Genomic DNA, 18,982 nt, shown 5'->3' with positions numbered 1-18,982 from the left:
TGGGGGGGGGGGGGGCGCAAGGCCCAATGCAGGACGGTGAAAACCAGCAGCAGAAGACTAGCCTCAGAGATGAGATACTGTGCAGATCCCCATCCTCCTCCTGGGAGGACAGGACAAGGAGGAAGTGTGACTGATTCCAGCTTCTATAGGGAGATGGGAGCCTCAGACTGAGCCCCTTTCAGGCTGTCCATTCCCTGGACCCTCCACCCAGACCACAGGTGTGGGAGGTGGGAGTGGGTAAGCAGGTAGGAGGAGGGAGGCCTTGGCTCCTCCAGTTCTGAGGAGAGAAGAGTGGACTTCCCATTGGAGCACAGCTCCAGCAATACTGGCCAGCCGCCTTCCCAACCATAAACTTAGCCCTGGCCTCTCTCTCCCTCCTTTTTCCATCAGCTCTGAACTTGGGAAGGGATCAGGTATTGTTTTGAGCCTCCATCCTAAGCCAACCAAGGACATGGAACCATTGCACCAAGGTTGCAAGATATAACACCAAGAAGAAAAGCTAGGAGACTGCACACACAGGTTGCCCGTATTTGTGAATGAAGAACATGTGCATATAAAGGGAAGAAGACTAACGAACCGCCCCAGGGCATTAATACCAGGTTACAGCTGGAGAGCAGAATTAGGGGTGGGTTCCATTCTGTGTTCAGGAAGTTCTACGTGATATCACTATTATGATCACAGGAAGACCACAAAGCTCTGCAGCAGGTGTTAACCTTTCAGTAGTCGGAGCAAGACCAATAGGGGTGAGGACTCTGGGGGAGAGGACAGAACTGACCCACTGGGCAGGAAAGGTGGGGGACTATCCTATGACTGCTGCAGTCACCTCAATTTGGGCCCCAGAACCAATGAGAAGGTGCCATCTCGAGCTTCCTGGGATGACCTATGGGCACTCCAGGCTGGGGTCACCCCTGGGCAACCCCATATCAGGCAATCCCCCACCTGTTCTTGTGTTTGTGTTTGACTCCTCTGACCCTCCATATCTGTGGGGCAGGTGTATTGTCCAGGCTGACATTTTGTATTCCTCTTACTGTTTGGATTTCTCTCACCTACCCTTCAGATGATGTTGCCTGAGGCAGATGCCCCAGGAGTGGTCCTGGCCTCAATGCCAAGTTGGAGAATTATAGGAATAGCAACAGGGCTTTGCCTCAAACAAGCTGGCTCCAATGTCAGCTCAGGGTCCACCACTGCATACATGATACCTGGCATGACTGTCCCCTTCTAACCCTGATGCTATATGTCATCCGTCTTGATGGTTCCTGCTCTTTTTATGTCCCTTGCATGGACAAGTCACCATTAGACATGACACAGCCCCCCACCTCCCTGCTGGCCCCAAGGCCAACAGAAAAGCAGTGGCATGGTAGAAGGTCTGTGAGCCCCAAGGGTAGCACACTCTATACCAGGGTGCCCTCCACCTACTCCCCAACTCAGGTCTCATCCTCAGTGTCCTGAGAGGGGTCCTGTCACTCCAGGATGAGGGACACAGCAGAGACACCTTCCTGCACGGCCTTTCTGGAGGACTCTGACCCCAGGGATATGTCCACGGGTCCAGGAGATGGTCAAGTAGGCTTATGGCTAGAGGGTTCAGGCTCCCTGCCAGCTACAGGGGCCTGGGAAAGAGGAGGGGAGAGTAGCTTGCCTACCACCAACCCAGTACCACCCCTATTTGGGAGCCTCAGGGAATCAATGGTATGACCAGAGCTGGCCCAGCTCCTGGCTCCCTGGAGACACAGTCTGCCTGTGTCTTGGGCTAGCTGGTGGCTCTGGGCAAGGTAGGTACCTCTTTGAGCCAGAATATCCTCCTCAACAAAGTGAGGGTCCTGACCCAGCCCCACTGGCCTCAGAGGCCCCTGTGCGACTCTCTGTGAATGGGTCTGGGCCATGGGATGGAGCCCACGGCTGGCTGTGGCCCCAGGTCTTGTGTCTCAGACACATCACAAGCAGAAGGAAGAGCTGCTAGACTCCCCAACCTCAGCCCCAATTTCCTAGGAAAGGTGTTGTCCCAGTGAAAGGGTCTTGTGCCTGAGGGGCCTTGGCCAGACTTCTAGAAGTAGCAGATGAAGTCTCACCTTCCCGAGTAGCCTTGGGCCACTTCCCCTTCTGGTCTTGGGCATGCCTTCCTCCGGCTGCACTGACCCTCACACCAGGGGGACTTCCCCCTTTGTCATCACTGTTCCCTCACCTGGAATGCCCTTCCCCAACCTGACCACTTCATCCCCAAAGGCTTCTCCCAGTGCTGGGAGCTCTCACAATCCTTTGCAATTTCTTTTCCCCCACTTGATGCATCTCACGCAGTCCCCCCTCCCCCAAGCCTGCAGTTCTAGGGACCAGGGGCAACCTCTTGAGCTGGTAGCTGGGTGACTTCGTGATGGAAGACAGGCCATCACCACAGCACACACCCCTGACCCCTCTACTGCCCATCCTGCACTTTGCTGTCCTGCTATGTCTCTCTCTGCTGCCTAGGAGCCCTGCGTGGCCACTGCCAAGTTATAAGTATGTGATTATGCATGCTGGGGTTCCCCCCGGCCCCTTTGTTGCTGCAGAATCTGTCCTGGCAAACAAAAGTGCACTGGATTAGCCACAGTGGATTAAAAGATTTGCTTCTTAGAGTTTAACTAATAACCTAACAATCGTGCCGACAGAGGCTTTGAACCTCTGGACACGCTTGCCAGGCCATCTGGGAGCTCTTGGCCTCTGTGAACAGTGGGATGGCAGTTGGGGTCATAAGAGGCAGCCACCACCCGCCCTCACACCCAGCTCTGTGTGTGTCTGGGCCTGTGCTCTTGGCTCCGCCAGGCCCCTCTGGGCTGAACTTGGGGACGGACCAGACTCCAAGAGAAGGCGGAGGCCCAGGTGGAGGGAACAAGGCCTAATCAGGACCCCCTTCTAGAGGGCTGGCTGCATGAGGCCAGGTGTAGGTGGTATAGAGACCAGGACTCACCTACACCCAGCCTGGCCCCCCTGGGCGTGTCCACATGTCCACACAGCAACATGGCTGTGATGAGCAGGTGACACTCCAGGCTTCACCATGCCATGGCACACAGCCCCCCCTGCAGTCGCCCCATGATGCACGTTCCTACACACACACACACACACACACACACACACACAAAAGCGTGTCTCTCTTTGATCTCCAAAGGACACTCCATTTACAAGCTCTTAATCGCAGCTGTCTTTTCGGGGCCTGTCCTCTGAAGTCCCGAGTAATGGGATTTGGCTCCTCTGATCCATCTTGAGCTGGCCGCTCGCCATTATAGGTGGACATTTTTTCCCTTTTTATGCACTTTTTTACTTTTTTTTTTTTCCTTCTCGAAAAATTGTCCCTTAAACCTCACATGGCTTGCCGCCTAGTCCTGGGAACGGTGGCTGGGAGAGGGGCAGGCAGCCTTTATGCCAAGGGCCTGGCCAGTTGGGGGTCTTTGATGCCGCCTCCATGTGAAATCTAACGTGAAAGACCATGAGAGCGATTTTCGGAACCATAGTGCGGTGGATTCATTCTGCCTCGTGCTGTTTCCTTTGTCTCTCTTCCCATGACCCTTCCTTGGGACATTTGGGGAGAAGGCCTCAGAGTGAGGGTGCGGCTATGCGTGTACGTGCATGTGAGGGTGCAGAGGGCAGGGTCGGCTGAGGGTAGGGCCTCAGCCATAAGAACAAAGGGCAGCAGGGAGCATGTCCACCTGTCCGCCTGCCCATCCATCCGTCTGTCCGTCCACCCGCCCAGCTTACCTCACCTGCCTGGCTCTGTGTGCTTGCTCGCGCCCCACCATCCTGCGGTCCGCCATGATGGGCTTGGCTGTCCGTCTGAGCACTTTCAGCCACTCCAGGAAGCAAGTCCCTGCTCTTGGCCACTGTGTGGCTGGGAGGAAGAAGCGTGACTCTAGGCTGCAGCTCGGGCTCCCACCGCCGATTGGCTGAGGCAGGGACCAGATGACGGCCTCAGAACCCTATGGTAGCCATGGCAACCAGCCCCTTTAGATACCGCCACCCCCAAGCCACTCCTGACAGCTGAGGGAGCAGGCAGCGCCTCTGATGGGTCCACGCCAGGGTCCCCTCAGAGGGTCAGATCAGGCATGGCTGGATGGTGGCTGTTCCCGCACAAGCTGTTAAGTGCTTTCATGTGTGTGTGTGTGTGTGTGTTTCATGAATGTCCAGTGCAAAGGATCCCTGTCCCTCTCAGGACATGTCCCAGGCTGCTCCATACCCTGTCTGACTCCTCAGTGGAGGCAGAAACAGTGTCCTTACAGCCCCTGCTAAGAGGAGGACTTCAGGTTAGGCTTGCCCCAGGGGCTGAAGGCCAGGCCCAGTCTCATGAGAAAATAATGGGTGAGAGCAACGGGAGGAAGAGGAGAAGGAACTGCCCAACCCCAGGTGGACAGAGCCAAGCTTTTGATCCACCTCAAACCCCAAAGGGCCTGCCAGCTCTATCTCTGACTGCCAACCTCTCCTCTGTATTCTCACTAATCCGTTGAACACACAATTACACAGTCCCCTCTCAGCCTTCAAAGGCCCTGGCATAGCTCTGCTGCCTACAGATCCTGTGCCTCCACCTGTAGGACTCTGGGACTTGAGCCACACTAAGTAGACACTCTCCACCCCTGCAGAAATTGGTCACACACCCGGGACCTTGCACCTGCTCTTTCCCCCAGGCCCTTTGGTGAAGCCTTCCCAGATGTCTCAAGACCAGCACTTCTCAGAAAGGGCACAACACAGCATCACTCCTGGGTGCTGCAGAGCAAAGAGCAATTCATACCTCACCTCTGTGACAGCCCCTGGCCTGTCCAAATGTTCCTGGGATGAGCACCACCTGGTCAAGGTCCCCAAGGCCACCTGAAAGCCCAGCTTCCTGGCCCAGCCCAGCCCATACCTGCTGAACACAAGGCTGAGTACGGAACAGCTGCAGGGCTGCCAGGAGTAGGTGTAAGCCTCCAGCCCCTGTGAAGAGGCCAGGACTAAGGCAGGTCTCTGGGGCCCAAGAGGCTGCTGAGGAGGCCAGAAGACCCAGCAGCTAGGGGGAGCCTAGAACGCAGATCAACATGGGTCCTGAAGGAAGGGGCTCAGGGAAGGCCAGGCTGGACCCAGAACCATAGAGCAAGGAGGCTGCTCAGGTAGTCTCCTGAACTTGCTTACAAATCACACTGCCTCCACCCTAAGCTACCTGGTCACATGACTGAGCCCCCAACTTTAAGGGCCTCCCCTGCAAGGTAGGATGCCACCAGCAGATAGGACTTATCCAGGGGTAAAGCCTGGGTCACCTGATGGTGATAAAGGGCCCTGGACCTGCAGCTCCAACCTGGGGGTCAGAATGAGCTGGGAAGGGCTCAGGTTTGCTGTGGCAGAACGCAGGACAGCACAGGGCTGAGGCTAAGGGGGTTCATCTGGCATACGGCTCCAGCTTGGGGACAGTTGGTGGAGAAGAAGAGGGGTTTGAAGGGAGTCTGGAGCCGGCAGAAGGTTCAAAGGGATGGCAATGGATGTTGAGGATGAAGTTCAAACACAGGCTCAGGGAAGGGCAGGCGGTGCACATGGGTGGGCCTCACAATGGCTCCTCTGAGCTCCCAGCACCCTGATAGGACCCAGGGCAGGGACAAAGGTGCCCAGGCCTTGCCTGCTCTCTCCACATGCACCACCATGCAGCCAGTGTACACTAGAGCAGGACTCGAGTGACACCCTCAGGATGAAGAGGTACAGAGCCCTAGACTGGGCTGCACCCTTCCTGGGACTTAAGACAGACACCAGAATGAGACAGTGGACATAATATGGTCTTGATGGCTACTCTACTGCTCCAGTCCCAAGGGACCCTTCCCCAGTCCATAGCCAGTGATGGTCTACCCTGTGTCCACAGCCCAACCATGGCCCTTGACACTGAAGCTGACTGGTTGGGCTCTGTTGTCCTGTAAACACATGGGACACATGGGGATCAAGAGGGCTCCTAGACAGCTGAGGGTCTGACCCAGGCAGCACAGGGTAAGTCTGGCTTCTACAGGTTTGACCTTGGTCAGTACAAATGACCCCCCAATCCAGGGGCCTGAGGGGGCTGCAGGGCCTCATGGAGAGGGAACTGGAGGCTCTCAGAAAGACACACATCAACAGAGATGACTAGGGCCTGGAGGGAGGAATATATGGGGGGCAGGGACATGTGGCTAGATGGGCTCCACTGGCTGTTCCTGGTTCCGTATGACATGTGAGCACATGTAGTCCATGTGCCCCCTCCCCACCTCCATCTCCTAAAAGGTAGAACAGTATGACGGATCCAGTCTGCCAGTGTCCTGTCCCAGAGCTGGGTTATTGTTTTACTTGTGGTGGGGGAGGACTCTGTCTATCACTGAGGGCTTCTTAACCTTTGCTGAGTCAAGGGCATTTGAGGAAACAAATGGATGCTGCCTCCCTCCAGGAGAGAGCTCATGTTTCAGAGATTCAGGGCCAAGGCTACACTCAGACTGCCACCTCAGTCTATCCTCTGTTACAGAGAAATGAGTGACCTGCCAAAGCCATGCCGAGCTCCTCCCACTGCACCAGAAGCCAGGGGAGCAGAGCCGACCAGGACTCGGGACACTCTCCCTTGGTCTACCAGTGCTGACAGGGAAACAGATGCCCAAGTTTGCCCCTACCCTGTGCCAGCCCCAAGTCCCTTGGGACCGCAGGAATCTGACACAGGAGCCCTACAGGTCCTGGCAGGAGCCCCCTTACCTGTGGCCTTCATTGGGGTGGAAAACAGGTTAGTGAGGGGTGACTGAGAGCCAAGGTCAATTAACTGGGGACATTAGGGGTGCATACCACTGGGGAGACCCAGGTCACAGGCTGAGGGGCTGGAAAGGGATCAGTTTGATTCAGTTCAGGGCTGATGTGAACTGTGATGTGGACATGAATAAGCCAGAGGCTATAGTTCAGACAACTGGGTTTGGTCATGCTGGTCCACCAGAGCTGGGGCAGGGGCAGACTGGGAATTGTCAGCTTTTGGTAAAATTTTTTAAATATTTAAAACTGTTGCCCAGCTGTAATGGTTCAGTGGTTGAGCATCAACCTATGAACCAGGAGATCACGGTTCAATTCCTGGTCAGGGCACATGCCTGGGTTGCAGGCTCAATCCCCAGTAGGGGATGTGTAGGAGGCAGCTGATCAATGATTCTCTCTCATCATTGATGCTTCTATCTCTCTCTCCTTCTCTGAAATCAATTAAAAATACATATTAAAAAAAACAAACAACTGTTGCACTGGCCAGTTTGTCTCAATGGATAGAAGGGTCTGTGGACTGAAGGGTCCCAGGTTTGATTCCGGTCAAGGGCTTGATCCCAGTAGGGGGTATGCAGGAGGCAGCTAATTAATGATTCTCATTGATGTTTCTATCTCTCTTTCCCTCTCCCTTGCTTTTATTGATTTTAAATCAATAAAAATATTTTTTAAAAATACTGTTCATAAAGTAGGGGCATTACATGAGAGATCACTGGTGTATGGAAGGATGAGGAAGTGTGTGGGACTAGGACAGTGTACCCAGCTATGGACAGAGATCTCGGAGACATGCCCCCCAGACAGGTTCTGACCCTTGATGACCTCATGAGCCGTGAAATCTCCAGGGCTCTCCTGCAGCTGTACCCACTGGCCAGCCATACCTACTGGCCAACTGCATGCTCTCTCTGGCCTCCGTCACCAAGAACACAACCCAGGTGTTGTCACTTCCTCATCACCTTTCAGGGGAGCCCAGTATCCCTCAGCCAGTTGTCAGGACCAAGTCAGGGGAACCCCTCCTTGTGCTTCCAGGGACCTGAATGGGTCTCAATGCTGGACTTCCAGGTAAGGGTCAGGGAAGAGGGCCAAGTCACCCCGAAATCTCAGAGCAAAAGGCCTCAGGGTGACTGGCCCAAAATCAAGTGTGGGTTTGCAGGTCCAGGTGGCTGTGCTGCGAGAGCTCCTGTGAGAGGCTCTCCCTGCGAGACACTGCCACCTACAGTGCCCTCGAGGGCCTCTGCACCTCTGGGCTGGTGGGAGGTGCTCACCACACCAAAGAGCATGCCAGCATGGACACTGGTCCCTCCCAGAGCCAGACCACAGCCTCCTTCCCTCTGCTCTGGAAAACATTCCAAAACAGGCAGGATGTGCAATGCGGAGAGGCAAGCACCATCCAACCCTATTGCAGAACACCTTCAATTTCTCAGGATTCTCTCCCAGAGGAAAGAAAAACCTCAAAACAAACCTTAGTCCCACAGCTCAGCTGGGCACCACCGCCCCTCTCAGCCATGTCCAAGGTCTCTGGGCAGGGGGGTAATGGGGTCAAGGAATATGCAGGAGAGATCCAATCCTCTAAGCAAGCAGCACACACATGGCCCAGCTCAAGACTTTACTCGTGCTGACCCCGAAATGTGGTGAACCTTCCTCACTGGGCCTCCACTGCAGGCGGAAAAGAGACCTCAGAGGTAGCGAGAAGGCCCCAGGCCACTGGGGATCCTGGGACCAGAGGCCCATTAGGGCCTCCACAAAGTCCACCCCACCCAGAAGCTTCACAGCCAGCACACACAAGAACGGTTAAGCCACTGCCCACAAGTGGCTCTTCCACCGCCCCAGACCATGTCTATGGTGCCAAAAGGTGGAGAGGTGGGCTGGCCAGGGGACAAGGGACACTGAGCCTGGCTATCAGGCGTGCGTCAGTCACTATGTGGTCACTTCCCGCTGGCTCTCTTCTGCATCACCGCCGGCTCAGACAGTGCCTGTTGCTGAAGCCGCTCAATTAGCTCTTCCACGTAGACCTTGAACAGAGGGACGGGATCCTACAGGGGCAAGACGGGGTCACAGTGAGGCACTTTTGGGAGGACAGAAATCCAGCTGCCTTTGGCCAAACACCAAGAGGAACTAGGAATGAGAGGACTGGGCCTCTCAGGCTTGGCCACAGGGTCAAGTGAGGCCCCTCAGCTTGTCACCCCTTATCCCCCAGTCCAGAGGATAGTGTCCTGTCCAGGAGACAGAGATAGCCTTCCCTTGGCGATGCAGGAATCAGGCTCCTGCCTCTGGTTTCCCTGCCTTGGGGCTTAATGGAAACAGCTAAAACTAAACAGAGGGAACACAGGCAGACAGCTGCTTTGCCACGGGTGGGAGCTCTCTGTCCCGGCGGCTACCACAGGCTCCACGCCCTCCTAAGGGACAGACACAAAGGTCTCAACTGGGAAGACCCTGAGGGATGCTAAGTGGTTAAGTAAACCACCGGTGCAAGATTCCAGTTCTTATCACCTATGAAGTGGGCCAGAGGGAGCAGGAGAGGGTCAGAACCATGAGGGGAGGGAATGTGCCATGTGGAATCCACAGGACTGTGGCTCCGGCTGGGGAGCTGGGCAGAAGCAGCTCTTTCCCAAGCCCACATGGTGTGGGCAGCCCCTCATTCAAGGCAGTGCACTTCCTCCCTCCCCAACTGTCTGCTTGGCCGCTGTGCTACCCAAGAGGGTAGAGCCGCTGGCACTCACACACGCTCACCTTCTCCTCCAGAAGCCTCTGCTTCTCCACAGCTTCATCCAGTGTCAGGCCGACCCACTCAGCCTCCTCCTCTGGGATGACAAACTCCTGGCAGGCAGACAAGGAGCATGTGGTGGGGCCAGGTGGTCAGTCACTGGGGCCCATGAGGAGCAGAAGTCCAGGCCCAAACCCTCACCTTATACTTGTCATAGATGGCTGCCCTCCTCTCAGGGTCGTCTGGGTGCAGCTGGGGGTCCCGTCGGGCAAGCCGCAACAGCATCCCTCGCTTCAGGTCCATCCCAAACTTGGAGCACAGGTCCTCCTTCGGGGTCTGGCAGGAAGCTATGAATGGGGCCAGGTGCTGCTGGCAGGGTCCCACCCACCAGGATACTCCCTAGCAGCTGGCAGTCCCCAGGCCAGAACAGAGGAAGGAAGAGCCAAGAACAGGAAAAGAGGAGGCTGTGTCCACTTGGGCCCTGGAGAGCAACAGAGCTGCCCACAGCAACAAACTTTCCTGTGGGCAGAAAGCCCCCATGGGGGCTGCCCCAAAAGGGGCATGGTCCCATTCACATCTCATCGGTGACCCTCCACTCCAGAGACCAGCGTGCCCCAGTGGGTGCTGTGATCTAGCCTCCCCGCTCTAAGTGACCATCAGACCCCTCTTGCCTTCAGGATGTAGAAATCAAACCCATAGGCCTCATCGATGAGGTCCAGGGTCCGCATAGTCACAGTCACGGAGAACTTCTTGTCCAGGATCTCACTGTAGAGCTCGCGCTCAAACAGCTGTGGCTTCCACACCTTCTTTACCCTCTTCGAGAGCTGAGAAAGCAAGAGTCTTCATGAGTATGGCTGCTCCTCCCAACAAAGCGTAGAGACTCAGAACACAAACCTGGTTGCCCATCCGGAAGTCAGCTTCTACCCAGCCAATGTGGCACCCCAGACTTTGCCAAGGTTGCGGGTGTGTGTTCCAGACACACCACACACACAATCATAACTCCATGTCTCACGAGTTATCACATTCCACACCAGGGACCAAGAAGGCAAAGGGAAGCCGCCAGCCTCACCAGCCTGGGAGGCCTCCCCAAGAGGGCTCAGCAGTCCCTCCAGGTTTACCACCAGAGGCAGCAGGTGTTGGCCACAAACTTGGGAGACGTGCCCTCAGGTGAGTGTCTCCGTCGAGGAGGAGGTGGTTGTGTCAGGAGAAGTGTCAGGGACAAACTATGGTGATTCAAGCTGACAGGTGACTGCAGACCCCCTTCACCCCTCACCACACAGGCCTCCCCCCATCCTTACACTTGAGCTGTGCCACAACCGCAGGGCCTCTGCACTTGCTGTTCCCGATCATGGATCACCCTGTCTCAGGATATCCAGTTGGTTTTACAAAGAGCTGTGTTCCCTGACTGTGCCTTTTCTCTCTGGCGTGCTCCTTTGAGGGAGCTGTCTCACCAGACCGTAAGGCCTCCTGGACTGGCCGCTCTTCCTTTGGCTCCCCAGATCCCTCGGAGCCCAGTACGGTGTCCAGAGCAGCAAAATCCCGGGGAAGCCCCCCCGCCCCAAGCTTGCCCTGCTCACCCACCTTGTGGTTGTTGACATATCTGTGGCCCAGGATCCAGCCCTCGCCGCCCCAGAGCCCCCGCTGGGACTCGCGGGGGTAGTGAATGGGAATGGGCACGTCCTCCACGCGCTCCCGCTGCCCATTTTTGGGGTTAATCTTGAACTTGGCCCCGTGTGGCCTGTAGTGCACGGGAGTGGGCGTCCGCGTCTCCTCCAGTGAGCGAAGGTAGTGCTGGGGCAGGCGGGCGTAGATGCCCTCCCGCAGCTGTAACCGCTTCCATAGAAAGACGGGGAACTTGTGCAAGGGCATCGCGGCCAGCCTGGCGGGAGGCAGAAGACCGCCATCACGACGCAGCCCGGCTAAACTTTACCCGGACTCCAGCGCAGCCCCTACCCCAACCCCGGCTTCAGATCCCCGCGCTAACCCGGGTCCCGACCTCCACTCTCAGCGACAACCCACCAGAACCCAAGTACCTCTCCGAGCTCCGCGCCCCGCCGGAACCGGAAGTTGTGCTGCGTAACGTGCTCTCCACCCGCCTCTGGCTGGCCCCAAAGCCCGTCACTCTATCGCTATCCCGCCCACTTTTCCGCCGTCAAGGGACCGTGGAAAAACGCCCCACGAAGCCTGAGGCCGCGCTAGGCACCGTCAAGAAAGGCCGGTTTCTGGCGAGCAGCAGCCTGGGGGACAGGCCTTGTCATCCCCGGGCCTACCAGCTTCCTCCCAGGAGCGCAAAAAAAAAAAAAAAAAAAAGCAAAAACTCTTGCCTTGAAATATAACTGTAGCCCCGACGGGGTGGCTCAGTTGGTTGGAGCGCCATTTCATACACCAAAGGGTTGCGGGTTCGATTCTCAGTCAGGGCCCATAGGAGAGGCAGCGGATCTCGTTGCTCTCTCCCCCTTCCTCTCTAAACATATCCTTGCATGAGGATTTTAAAAGTACATATAACTGTAGAGTATTAAATTAACCAATCACAGTGAAATCAGAGCTACATAAAAATATATTAGTCTTAAATATTTTTACCCCAAAAAACACCATATATAAATGTTTCCCCTTTATAAGCCTAGCGAATGCTATGTTGGCCATATGCAGAGTGACTGGAAGTGGGGGAGGCCTCTTGTGAGGCCACACCCTGGACAGGACCCTGAAGGGAAGCCCCAAGGACTCTGAGCCTGGCCTCAGTGAGCGCGGCTTCGCATTGGCCCTGTTCCACATCCCTCATACAGCAGCCCGCTGTGCTCTTGCCTTGGGAAGGGGCAGGGCACTGCTCCTTGGGGCAGTCATCGTCCCTTACCATGCCTCCCCCACAGAAGAGGGAGAAAGGCTGGGCCAGGTCTCTCTCGCAGCCCCCTAACCAAACACGTGCTTGGGCCAGTGCAGGGGGGCAGCCATCACCTCCACTCCTGACAGCAAATCAAGAGGATGCTCCCCAGGAGAAGAGTGGGGACACAGAGTTGGAGCAGAGTATACCCTACATTGCTGGCACCCACAGAGCAGCTCGGCAGCCCCCTTCCCGGGAAGCTCTTCTCAGGGGCCTGCAGCTTCAAAGCTGAGAACCAAAAGGAGGGAAAGGAGAGGGCACTATAGCCAGAAGCCAGCCTCTCCTGTGCCACCACTCATGGCAGCTGAACCCTTTGTCCCCCAGTGCCAATCAGCTCTCTGGTGGCCATGGTCACCCCTCCCCCGGGCAACTGCATCAGCAGGGGGCATCCCCAGACCCAAGATAAACTGGCATTCAGGGGCACCGCTCCAAGCCTCAGTGCGTTGGGGGCCGGTGGGAGGTGGGCTCAAGTCTCCTCTGCCTCCCTGGGTCTCACATCACAGCCTCACAGGAGAACAGGGTGATAAGAGAATCTTTCTCCACATCTCCAATTGTCGCCTGGCCGGCAGGACACAGAGCCTGCCTCCAAACGGCACCTGTGGTCTCCAGGCAGCCAGGCCCTGGCCCCAGGGGCCACTGCAGATACCAGCTGGGCCTGCAGAGGACGGGGTCAGCTGGCAGCCAGGAAGGACTAGGGCATTGGGGGGTGTGGTCCTCTCCTCGGCAGGAGGAAGCAAATGGGTGAGCAGGGCCATTTTATTCAGTTGGCATCTATCCGGACAAGGTCCCTCTCCCGTGGTCCTGCCCCTGGCTGAAGAGGTTGTCATCAAAGCTGTGCATGTCCCTGAGTTGGCTGCATCATGTCACCGTGTACAGCTCCTCCTGGTGGTTCTTACAGATCTGATAGTGGCAGGTGAGCTTCTGTGAGCAGGCCCAGGGCTCAGTGTGCTTGTCACGTGGTGGCAGCAGGAACGCCGTGCTCCCTGCCAGCAGCATGTGCCAGATGCTGTGGGTATAGTAATAGTTGCCACTGGTCATCATGGAGGCATAGATGGAAATGGCCACAGTGGCCATGGAGATGCCAGGCAGGAGAAAGAAGACCCAGCGCTGCCAGGAGGTAGGGTAGCAGTGGCGTCGGTGCCCACAGCGGTACACCTGGAGAGAACCATCACGAGAGCATTGGCACAGGGGCTGCAGCTGTACCTCCCAGGGGCCCACCCAAGTCTGTGTAGCAAGACCAGGGATGTGCAATACTCGGAAGGGGCTCAAGGGCACAGAGACCTGATGGATTCTCAGGCCTGGGCCTCAGCATGAAGCCACACAGGCCTTGAGTACCAGTGCTCAGGCCTCAGCGAACATGGAGGACTTGCCCTAGCCAGCATGGCTCAGTAGATAGAGCGTTGGCCTGCAGACTGAAGGTTCCTGGGTTTGATTCTGGTCAAGGGTACGAGCTCAGTTGCAGGCTCGATCCCTGGCCCTGGTAGGGGCACGTGGGGGAGGCAACCAATTGATGTCTCTCTCACATTGGTGTTTCTTTCTCTCTGTCTCTCCCTCTCCCTTCCGCTCTCTCAGTAAAAAATCAATGGAAAAATATCCTCAGGTGAGGATTAACCAAAAGAATATATATATGGAGGACTCAGACTCAGGACCAGGAACAAGGCCAGAATCAGTGGCCAGGCTCTCTTCTCCCAGAGCGGGGGGTCTCTGGGGGAGACAACATTCTCTTGTTCCAGTTAACAGGAGATGGGGTCTGGGCAAGAGCTCCTTACCCACATGGTGACCATGACCACGAAGGCAAAGAGACAAGGCCCCATCATGTTCCAGGCGCCCCTGCGGTCCAGCTGTAAGGACATGGCGAACACCAGCGTGCCCAGGAGAAGCAGAACCTGAGCAAGGCACATAGACAATCACAGGGTCACAGAAACCCAAGGCCAACGCTGTCCATGATGGCACAAGGTCCAGCAGGAGCACGTGGCCTGGGCATGCTGGTCATCCTGTTATTGGCCCACTGCCCCCCAACACCTCTGCCCGCACCCTTGGAGCTGCTGGCACACTGTTCTGCTCCACTGTCAGGGAGGGAGGCACCTCTCCTCTAGATACTGATTCATCCTGAGGCACAACTTAGCCAGGCAGGCACCGGGTCACATGTCTCCCTCAGCCACGCCCGGCTGTGGCAGAAAAAACTCCAAAGTGTTCTCAGCACCAGAGACCCCAGGAGCACATCCGGGGCTTCTCAGGGAGGTCTGGCCTGGGTTGGGGCTCTAGGCATCCCTTTAAATAGAGCTTGAGAGAGAAACAGGCTAGGAAGGTCCTTGCCTAACCCTATCTTCCACCTTCTTTTCCTGGAATCCTCCAAGCAGCCAGCACTGTCCCTTCCAGCTGCCAGAGGCTTCTTCCAGAGGGAGACTGGTCATTACGAAAGATGGGAGGTTTCTAATGGCAGCAGCCGAATCCTCTTTCTGATCTCTTCCTCAGCAGGCAGGGGCCTCTGCTCCCTCAGAACCCAGACCCGGGTGTCAGGAGGTCACTCACATATTTCAGGGCTGCCTTCAGCCGTGCCATGCAGAGGATGGTGACCCAGATGGACACTCCAGAGCCCAGGAAGTCGCAGTACTGCAGGGTGTCATAGTTGAGGATGCACAGCACTGCCTCCCCCGGCTGGTCGCAGGCGTGATAGAACTGCAGGGCAGGGCGGTGAGCGGAGGCCCAGACCTCCCCACCATCCCCAAGGGAGCAGGCAAGCTTACCGTAGAGAAAAACATGGTGTAGGCATAGACGGAGGCTTCCACCAGGAGGCAGCGGTACACAGAGAGGGTGATGGGAGCCAGGAACATGAGGTTGCTGAGGGTGAGTAGAAGCGCGGCCATCCTCTGCTGGGCTACAGTCTGGGCTGTGCTGTTGTCCGTGCAGCTCCACCCACGCCAGCCTGTGGGCAGGGCAATGCTGAGCGGGCTGAGGTTGGGCAACTGAGGCCAGGCTAATGGGGGAGGCACTTCTGAACCTCAGAGCCCACCCTCACCCACGGCCCTGCAGAGAAGTCCCTTCTCACCTAGGAGCAGGCTAGGACAGGTGTAGGTAGTGGGGCACGTGTGGGTAAGTATAGGCTAGTGTGGGCAGGGGCCAACAGCTATGAGGCAGGCATGGGCAGGTGTAAAGAGGTGTGAGACAGGTATAGGAATGTGTGAGGCAGGTATGAGGCAGGTATGGGACAGGTGTGGGGCAGGTGTGGGACACGTGTGGGCAGGTATGAGGCAGGTATGGGGCAGGTGTAGGGCAGGTATGGGGCAGGTATGGGACAGGTGTGGGGCAGGTGTGGGGCAAGTGTGGGACACGTGTGGGCAGGTATGAGGCAGGTATGGGGCAGGTGTGGGGCAGGTGTGGGGCAGGTGTGGGACACGTGTGGGCAGGTGTGGGGCAGGTGTGGGACACGTGTGGGCAGGTGTGGGGCAGGTGTAGGGCAGGTGTGGGGCAGGTGTGGGCAGGTATGAGGCAGGTGTGGGGCAGGTGTGGGACACGTGTGGGCAGGTGTGGGGCAGGTGTAGGGCAGGTGTGGGGCAGGTGTGGGACACGTGTGGGACACGTGTGGGACACATATGGGCAGGTGTGGGACACGTGTGGGCAGGTGTGGGACAGGTGTGGGCAGGTATGGAGCAGATGTAGGCAGGTGTGAGTCAGGTATGGGACATGTCTGTGGGCAGGTGTGGGCAGAGAAGGCCAAGGTCAGAGACAGTGCCATCTCTGGGGGTGCCTTTCTGTGCTTGCATGGGGGAGGTATGTGGCAGGAGTGGGGAGAAGGCATTTGCTCTTGTTCTGTGAGGGTGCTCTCCAGCCTTGGCAGAGGGGGATGGGCTCCTAGAGGAAGGCACAGGGCTGAGAAGTCAACGACAGTATTGTCTGGAGGCATCCAGGCCTGGCCCTCACCTGCCTTGCAGCTACACCCCGCATACAGGTAGCCATGTCTGCGTAGCAGGAGGCACTGGCCGTAAGGTCCACAGTCATTCAAGCAGGGCACCAAAGACAAGGTCGTCTCCACGAGGACCGAGGACTTCTCACACTCCCTGCGAGGAAGGGGCCATAGGAAAGCTGGCTGCCGAGGTCTGCTGGCCAGTCTCTGCCAGGGCTCCAGTCAGGTTTTGGACATATGAGCCCAGAATTGAGACCCCAGGCCCTGAGCCCTGGAAGACAGCAGCTGTGAGATCCACAGAAGCCAAGATGCCCCTTCCCCTTCGCACCACACTGCATCCCAGTCTGTCTAGGGCTGTGCTGAGCCAGTCCCCTCAGGACAGCCTGGTTCAGGACAGCCCTACACAGACTGGGATGCTGACTCCCAGGGCTGCCCGAGGAGAGTGGCCATGTGGAGAAGGGGAGAACTTCGTAACTCCCGGAAGGCAGCTTATCCTGTGCGGCTTATAGGAAGCTGGATCACTTTCAGACTCAGATGCAGGCAGCCCGATCATGGTCCCGAATGCAATGACTCCCCCACCTGGCAGCTCTGGGTGGCCCCCACCCTAGCCCCCAAGTTTACTTACTCAGGACTCTGAAGGCACACGAGCTGCAGGGAGAGGTACCAGCTGTCCGTCTCTGGGTAGGGAATGATAAGGTTGGCCTTTCGAGACACGGTGCTCAAAGACAGGGGATACCCCTGGAAGAAGGCTGCAGGGGGAGCAGGAAGGCCTGGTAAGAGGTGGCTGGAGAGGCTGGCGGTCACTTAGCCAGATGCTCCTGCCCGTACCTGTGGTGCAGTTGAGAGAAGTGTTGAAGCTGAGGAAGGGCGAGGCAGCGTTCACGCAGACCTTCACCAAGGTGTTGTTGGAGATCACACTCTGAAAGGGGTGGCCGTGCGGCGTCAATCCTAAGTCTGATGCTGGGCGCTCTTTGTGGCTCCCACTGCCCAAGGCCCACCCAGGACCCTCCCCCGCAGGCCAGGCAACACCCAGCCTCTGATTCCACCCATTTCTAGAGGCACAGCCCTCAAACTGCTGACAGGGACCTATAAAACAGCCCTCTCAGCCCTGGCTGGTGTGGCTCAGCTGGTTAGAGCTTTGTCCTGTGTACCGAAGAGTTGCAGGTTCAATTTCCGACCACGGCGTGTACTGGAGGCAACCAATCGATATTTCTCTCTCACCTCTATGTGTTTTTTTTAAAATATATTTTACTGATTTTTTACAGAGAGGAAGGGAGACAACCTCAGATGAGGGTTTAAAAAGCAAACAAACAAGCTTCCCTTTCTGCAAGTGGTGCTCCTATTCTGGTCCAATGCCTATTGGGGTCATTCTGTTACCTGAAAGGCCACCCCAACCCAGTGTCCATGATAACGTCAGTGCAGGAAGGCTGAGCAGCAGCATCCAGCCTGGGAGCATCTGAGCCCTGAGCTGAGCTGGGCCCGGAGGTGCTCACCTTGTTGGCCCACAGGGAGATGGTGAGGGAGCCCCCACTGTCCATGCCCGTGTTAAGGTGCAGCCGCATCACCGAAGGCACGTCCGACCGCACCAGCACTGAGACCCTGTCTAGGGGCCTGAAGTGCACAGACACCACGTCCATGTCTTCCCGCATGACCTGGTAGCTCAGAAGGCAGAAGGGGCTACCACCCACAGCGCTGCTCCTGCCAAGGTCCTGGTAGCCAGGGCTCGGGGGCAGCAGACCATTGGAAGTGTTGCGGCTCTGGTTTGGACTGTTCTGCAGGAGATGTTGGAAGTTGATGGTCCAAGGCCTGCAGGCTGTCAGGAGGACAAGGCGCTCAGCTGGAAAAAGGGCTGGGGATCGAAGGCAGAACCACCCCCAGCCTGCCTCCCCATGCAGCCCACCTGTGAGAGAAGCTACAGTGCTGAAAGCCACCAACACATGAGGCCCTGCCAGGCTCTTGGCTGTCACTTGCAACCACCGGTCCCAGGGTGGCGAGGGCAACAGCAGGCGGCAGGTCTGGGTGGGGCCAGTGCAGGTGAGCACCTTCTGGAAGTTGCTGGGCAGGGTAGCTGAGCCCACAGTGAGGTGCACAGGGCAGCCTAGGCTCCTGTTGGACACACAGCCCTGCAGCTCCAGCAGCAGCTCCTGGGTGTACTCGGGGACGAAGATTCTGCAGCCAAGGGGGACGGCCTCGCTCAGGCTTTGTGACTTCCAATGACCTCCCCGCATTGGTCACACTCAGGGTGGTTGCTCCACTTCCCAGTACGACCCCAAGACCCAGAACCCAACCTTTCTCACCCACAGTGAGGAAGTGGTAACACCCACTCCATCAAACCCGGAGGCTGGGCCTCCCCCAAGACCCTCACTTACTTGAGGTAGCTGGGCTGGGAGAGGAGGGTTTGTGGCAAGGGTGTGTTGGGCTCCAGGATGGAGACCTCGACTACCCGCACGACCAGCATGTCAGGCTGGAAGATGTAGGCACAGGTGGGAATAAAGCCCTAGGGAGAGAAGGAGAGGTGGGGGAGGGAATTTCGTAGGCATGGGATGGGGCAGGAGCAGAGAGCCCAGACCGGGTTGGGGGGGGAAGGGCAGGACCAGAGAACCTAGCTGGGGGTGGCTGGTGGGGAGGCAGGGCTGCAGCAGAACCTTGACAAGGTCTGCCCCAAGGAGGTAAATAACAGGACCAGCATTCCTGCACGCATGTGTCCTGCCCTCTATCTCTGGACAGCAGACCCCTCACTCACCTCAATCTTCTGGGATGAGGGGGCAGGTGG

At 57.1% G+C, this 18,982-nt stretch overlaps 2 protein-coding genes across 3 annotated transcripts in view; both read right to left on the bottom strand.

Moving 5' to 3' along the window:
- Positions 1-8,314: 8,314 nt before the first annotated feature.
- Positions 8,315-11,493, bottom strand: MRPL28 (mitochondrial ribosomal protein L28). Of its 2 annotated transcripts, none has more exons than XM_006103673.3 (6): positions 11,461-11,493; positions 11,009-11,306; positions 10,099-10,251; positions 9,629-9,763; positions 9,454-9,540; positions 8,315-8,756 (listed from the first exon to the last, which is right to left on the bottom strand). In XM_006103673.3, the coding sequence occupies exons 2-6, from the start codon at positions 11,294-11,296 to the stop codon at positions 8,649-8,651; spliced, it is 771 nt and encodes a 256-aa protein (XP_006103735.1). In that variant the 5' UTR covers positions 11,297-11,306; positions 11,461-11,493; the 3' UTR covers positions 8,315-8,648. The 2 variants fall into 2 exon arrangements, with proteins under 2 accessions (XP_006103735.1, XP_006103737.1); XM_006103675.3 differs by having other exon boundaries at positions 11,447-11,464.
- A 1,519-nt stretch (positions 11,494-13,012) lies between these two features.
- Positions 13,013-18,982, bottom strand: part of TMEM8A (transmembrane protein 8A) — a 7,264-nt gene continuing 1,294 nt past the window's right edge. Inside the window, 11 exon segments of the mRNA XM_006109706.3 lie at positions 13,013-13,460; positions 14,075-14,191; positions 14,838-14,984; positions 15,053-15,231; positions 16,227-16,363; positions 16,835-16,958; positions 17,038-17,128; positions 17,703-18,022; positions 18,110-18,378; positions 18,579-18,706; positions 18,953-18,978. Of these exon segments, the coding sequence (XP_006109768.2) occupies positions 13,164-13,460; positions 14,075-14,191; positions 14,838-14,984; positions 15,053-15,231; positions 16,227-16,363; positions 16,835-16,958; positions 17,038-17,128; positions 17,703-18,022; positions 18,110-18,378; positions 18,579-18,706; positions 18,953-18,978 (1,835 nt within the window). The 3' untranslated portion in view covers positions 13,013-13,163.

Source organism: Myotis lucifugus, unplaced genomic scaffold (assembly GCF_000147115.1).
Source record: "Myotis lucifugus unplaced genomic scaffold, Myoluc2.0 scaffold_498, whole genome shotgun sequence".
Taxonomy (NCBI): Eukaryota; Metazoa; Chordata; class Mammalia; order Chiroptera; family Vespertilionidae; genus Myotis; species Myotis lucifugus.
The sequence above is the reverse complement of the archived record's forward strand: the minus strand, read 5'-3'. Positions and strand labels throughout refer to the sequence as shown.

What these genes read in the sequence shown, in the direction of transcription:
- MRPL28 (XM_006103673.3), bottom strand. Translation starts at nt 11,296, where the DNA reads ATGCCCTTGCACAAGTTCCCCGTCTTTCTATGGAAGCGGTTACAGCTG. An exon ending in GATATGTCAACAACCACAAG is followed by an intron (nt 10,252 to 11,008) that starts GTGGGTGAGCAG and finishes TTGCTTTCTCAG; the next exon opens with CTCTCGAAGAGGGTAAAGAA. An exon ending in CCATCTATGACAAGTATAAG is followed by an intron (nt 9,541 to 9,628) that starts GTGAGGGTTTGG and finishes TCTGCCTGCCAG; the next exon opens with GAGTTTGTCATCCCAGAGGA.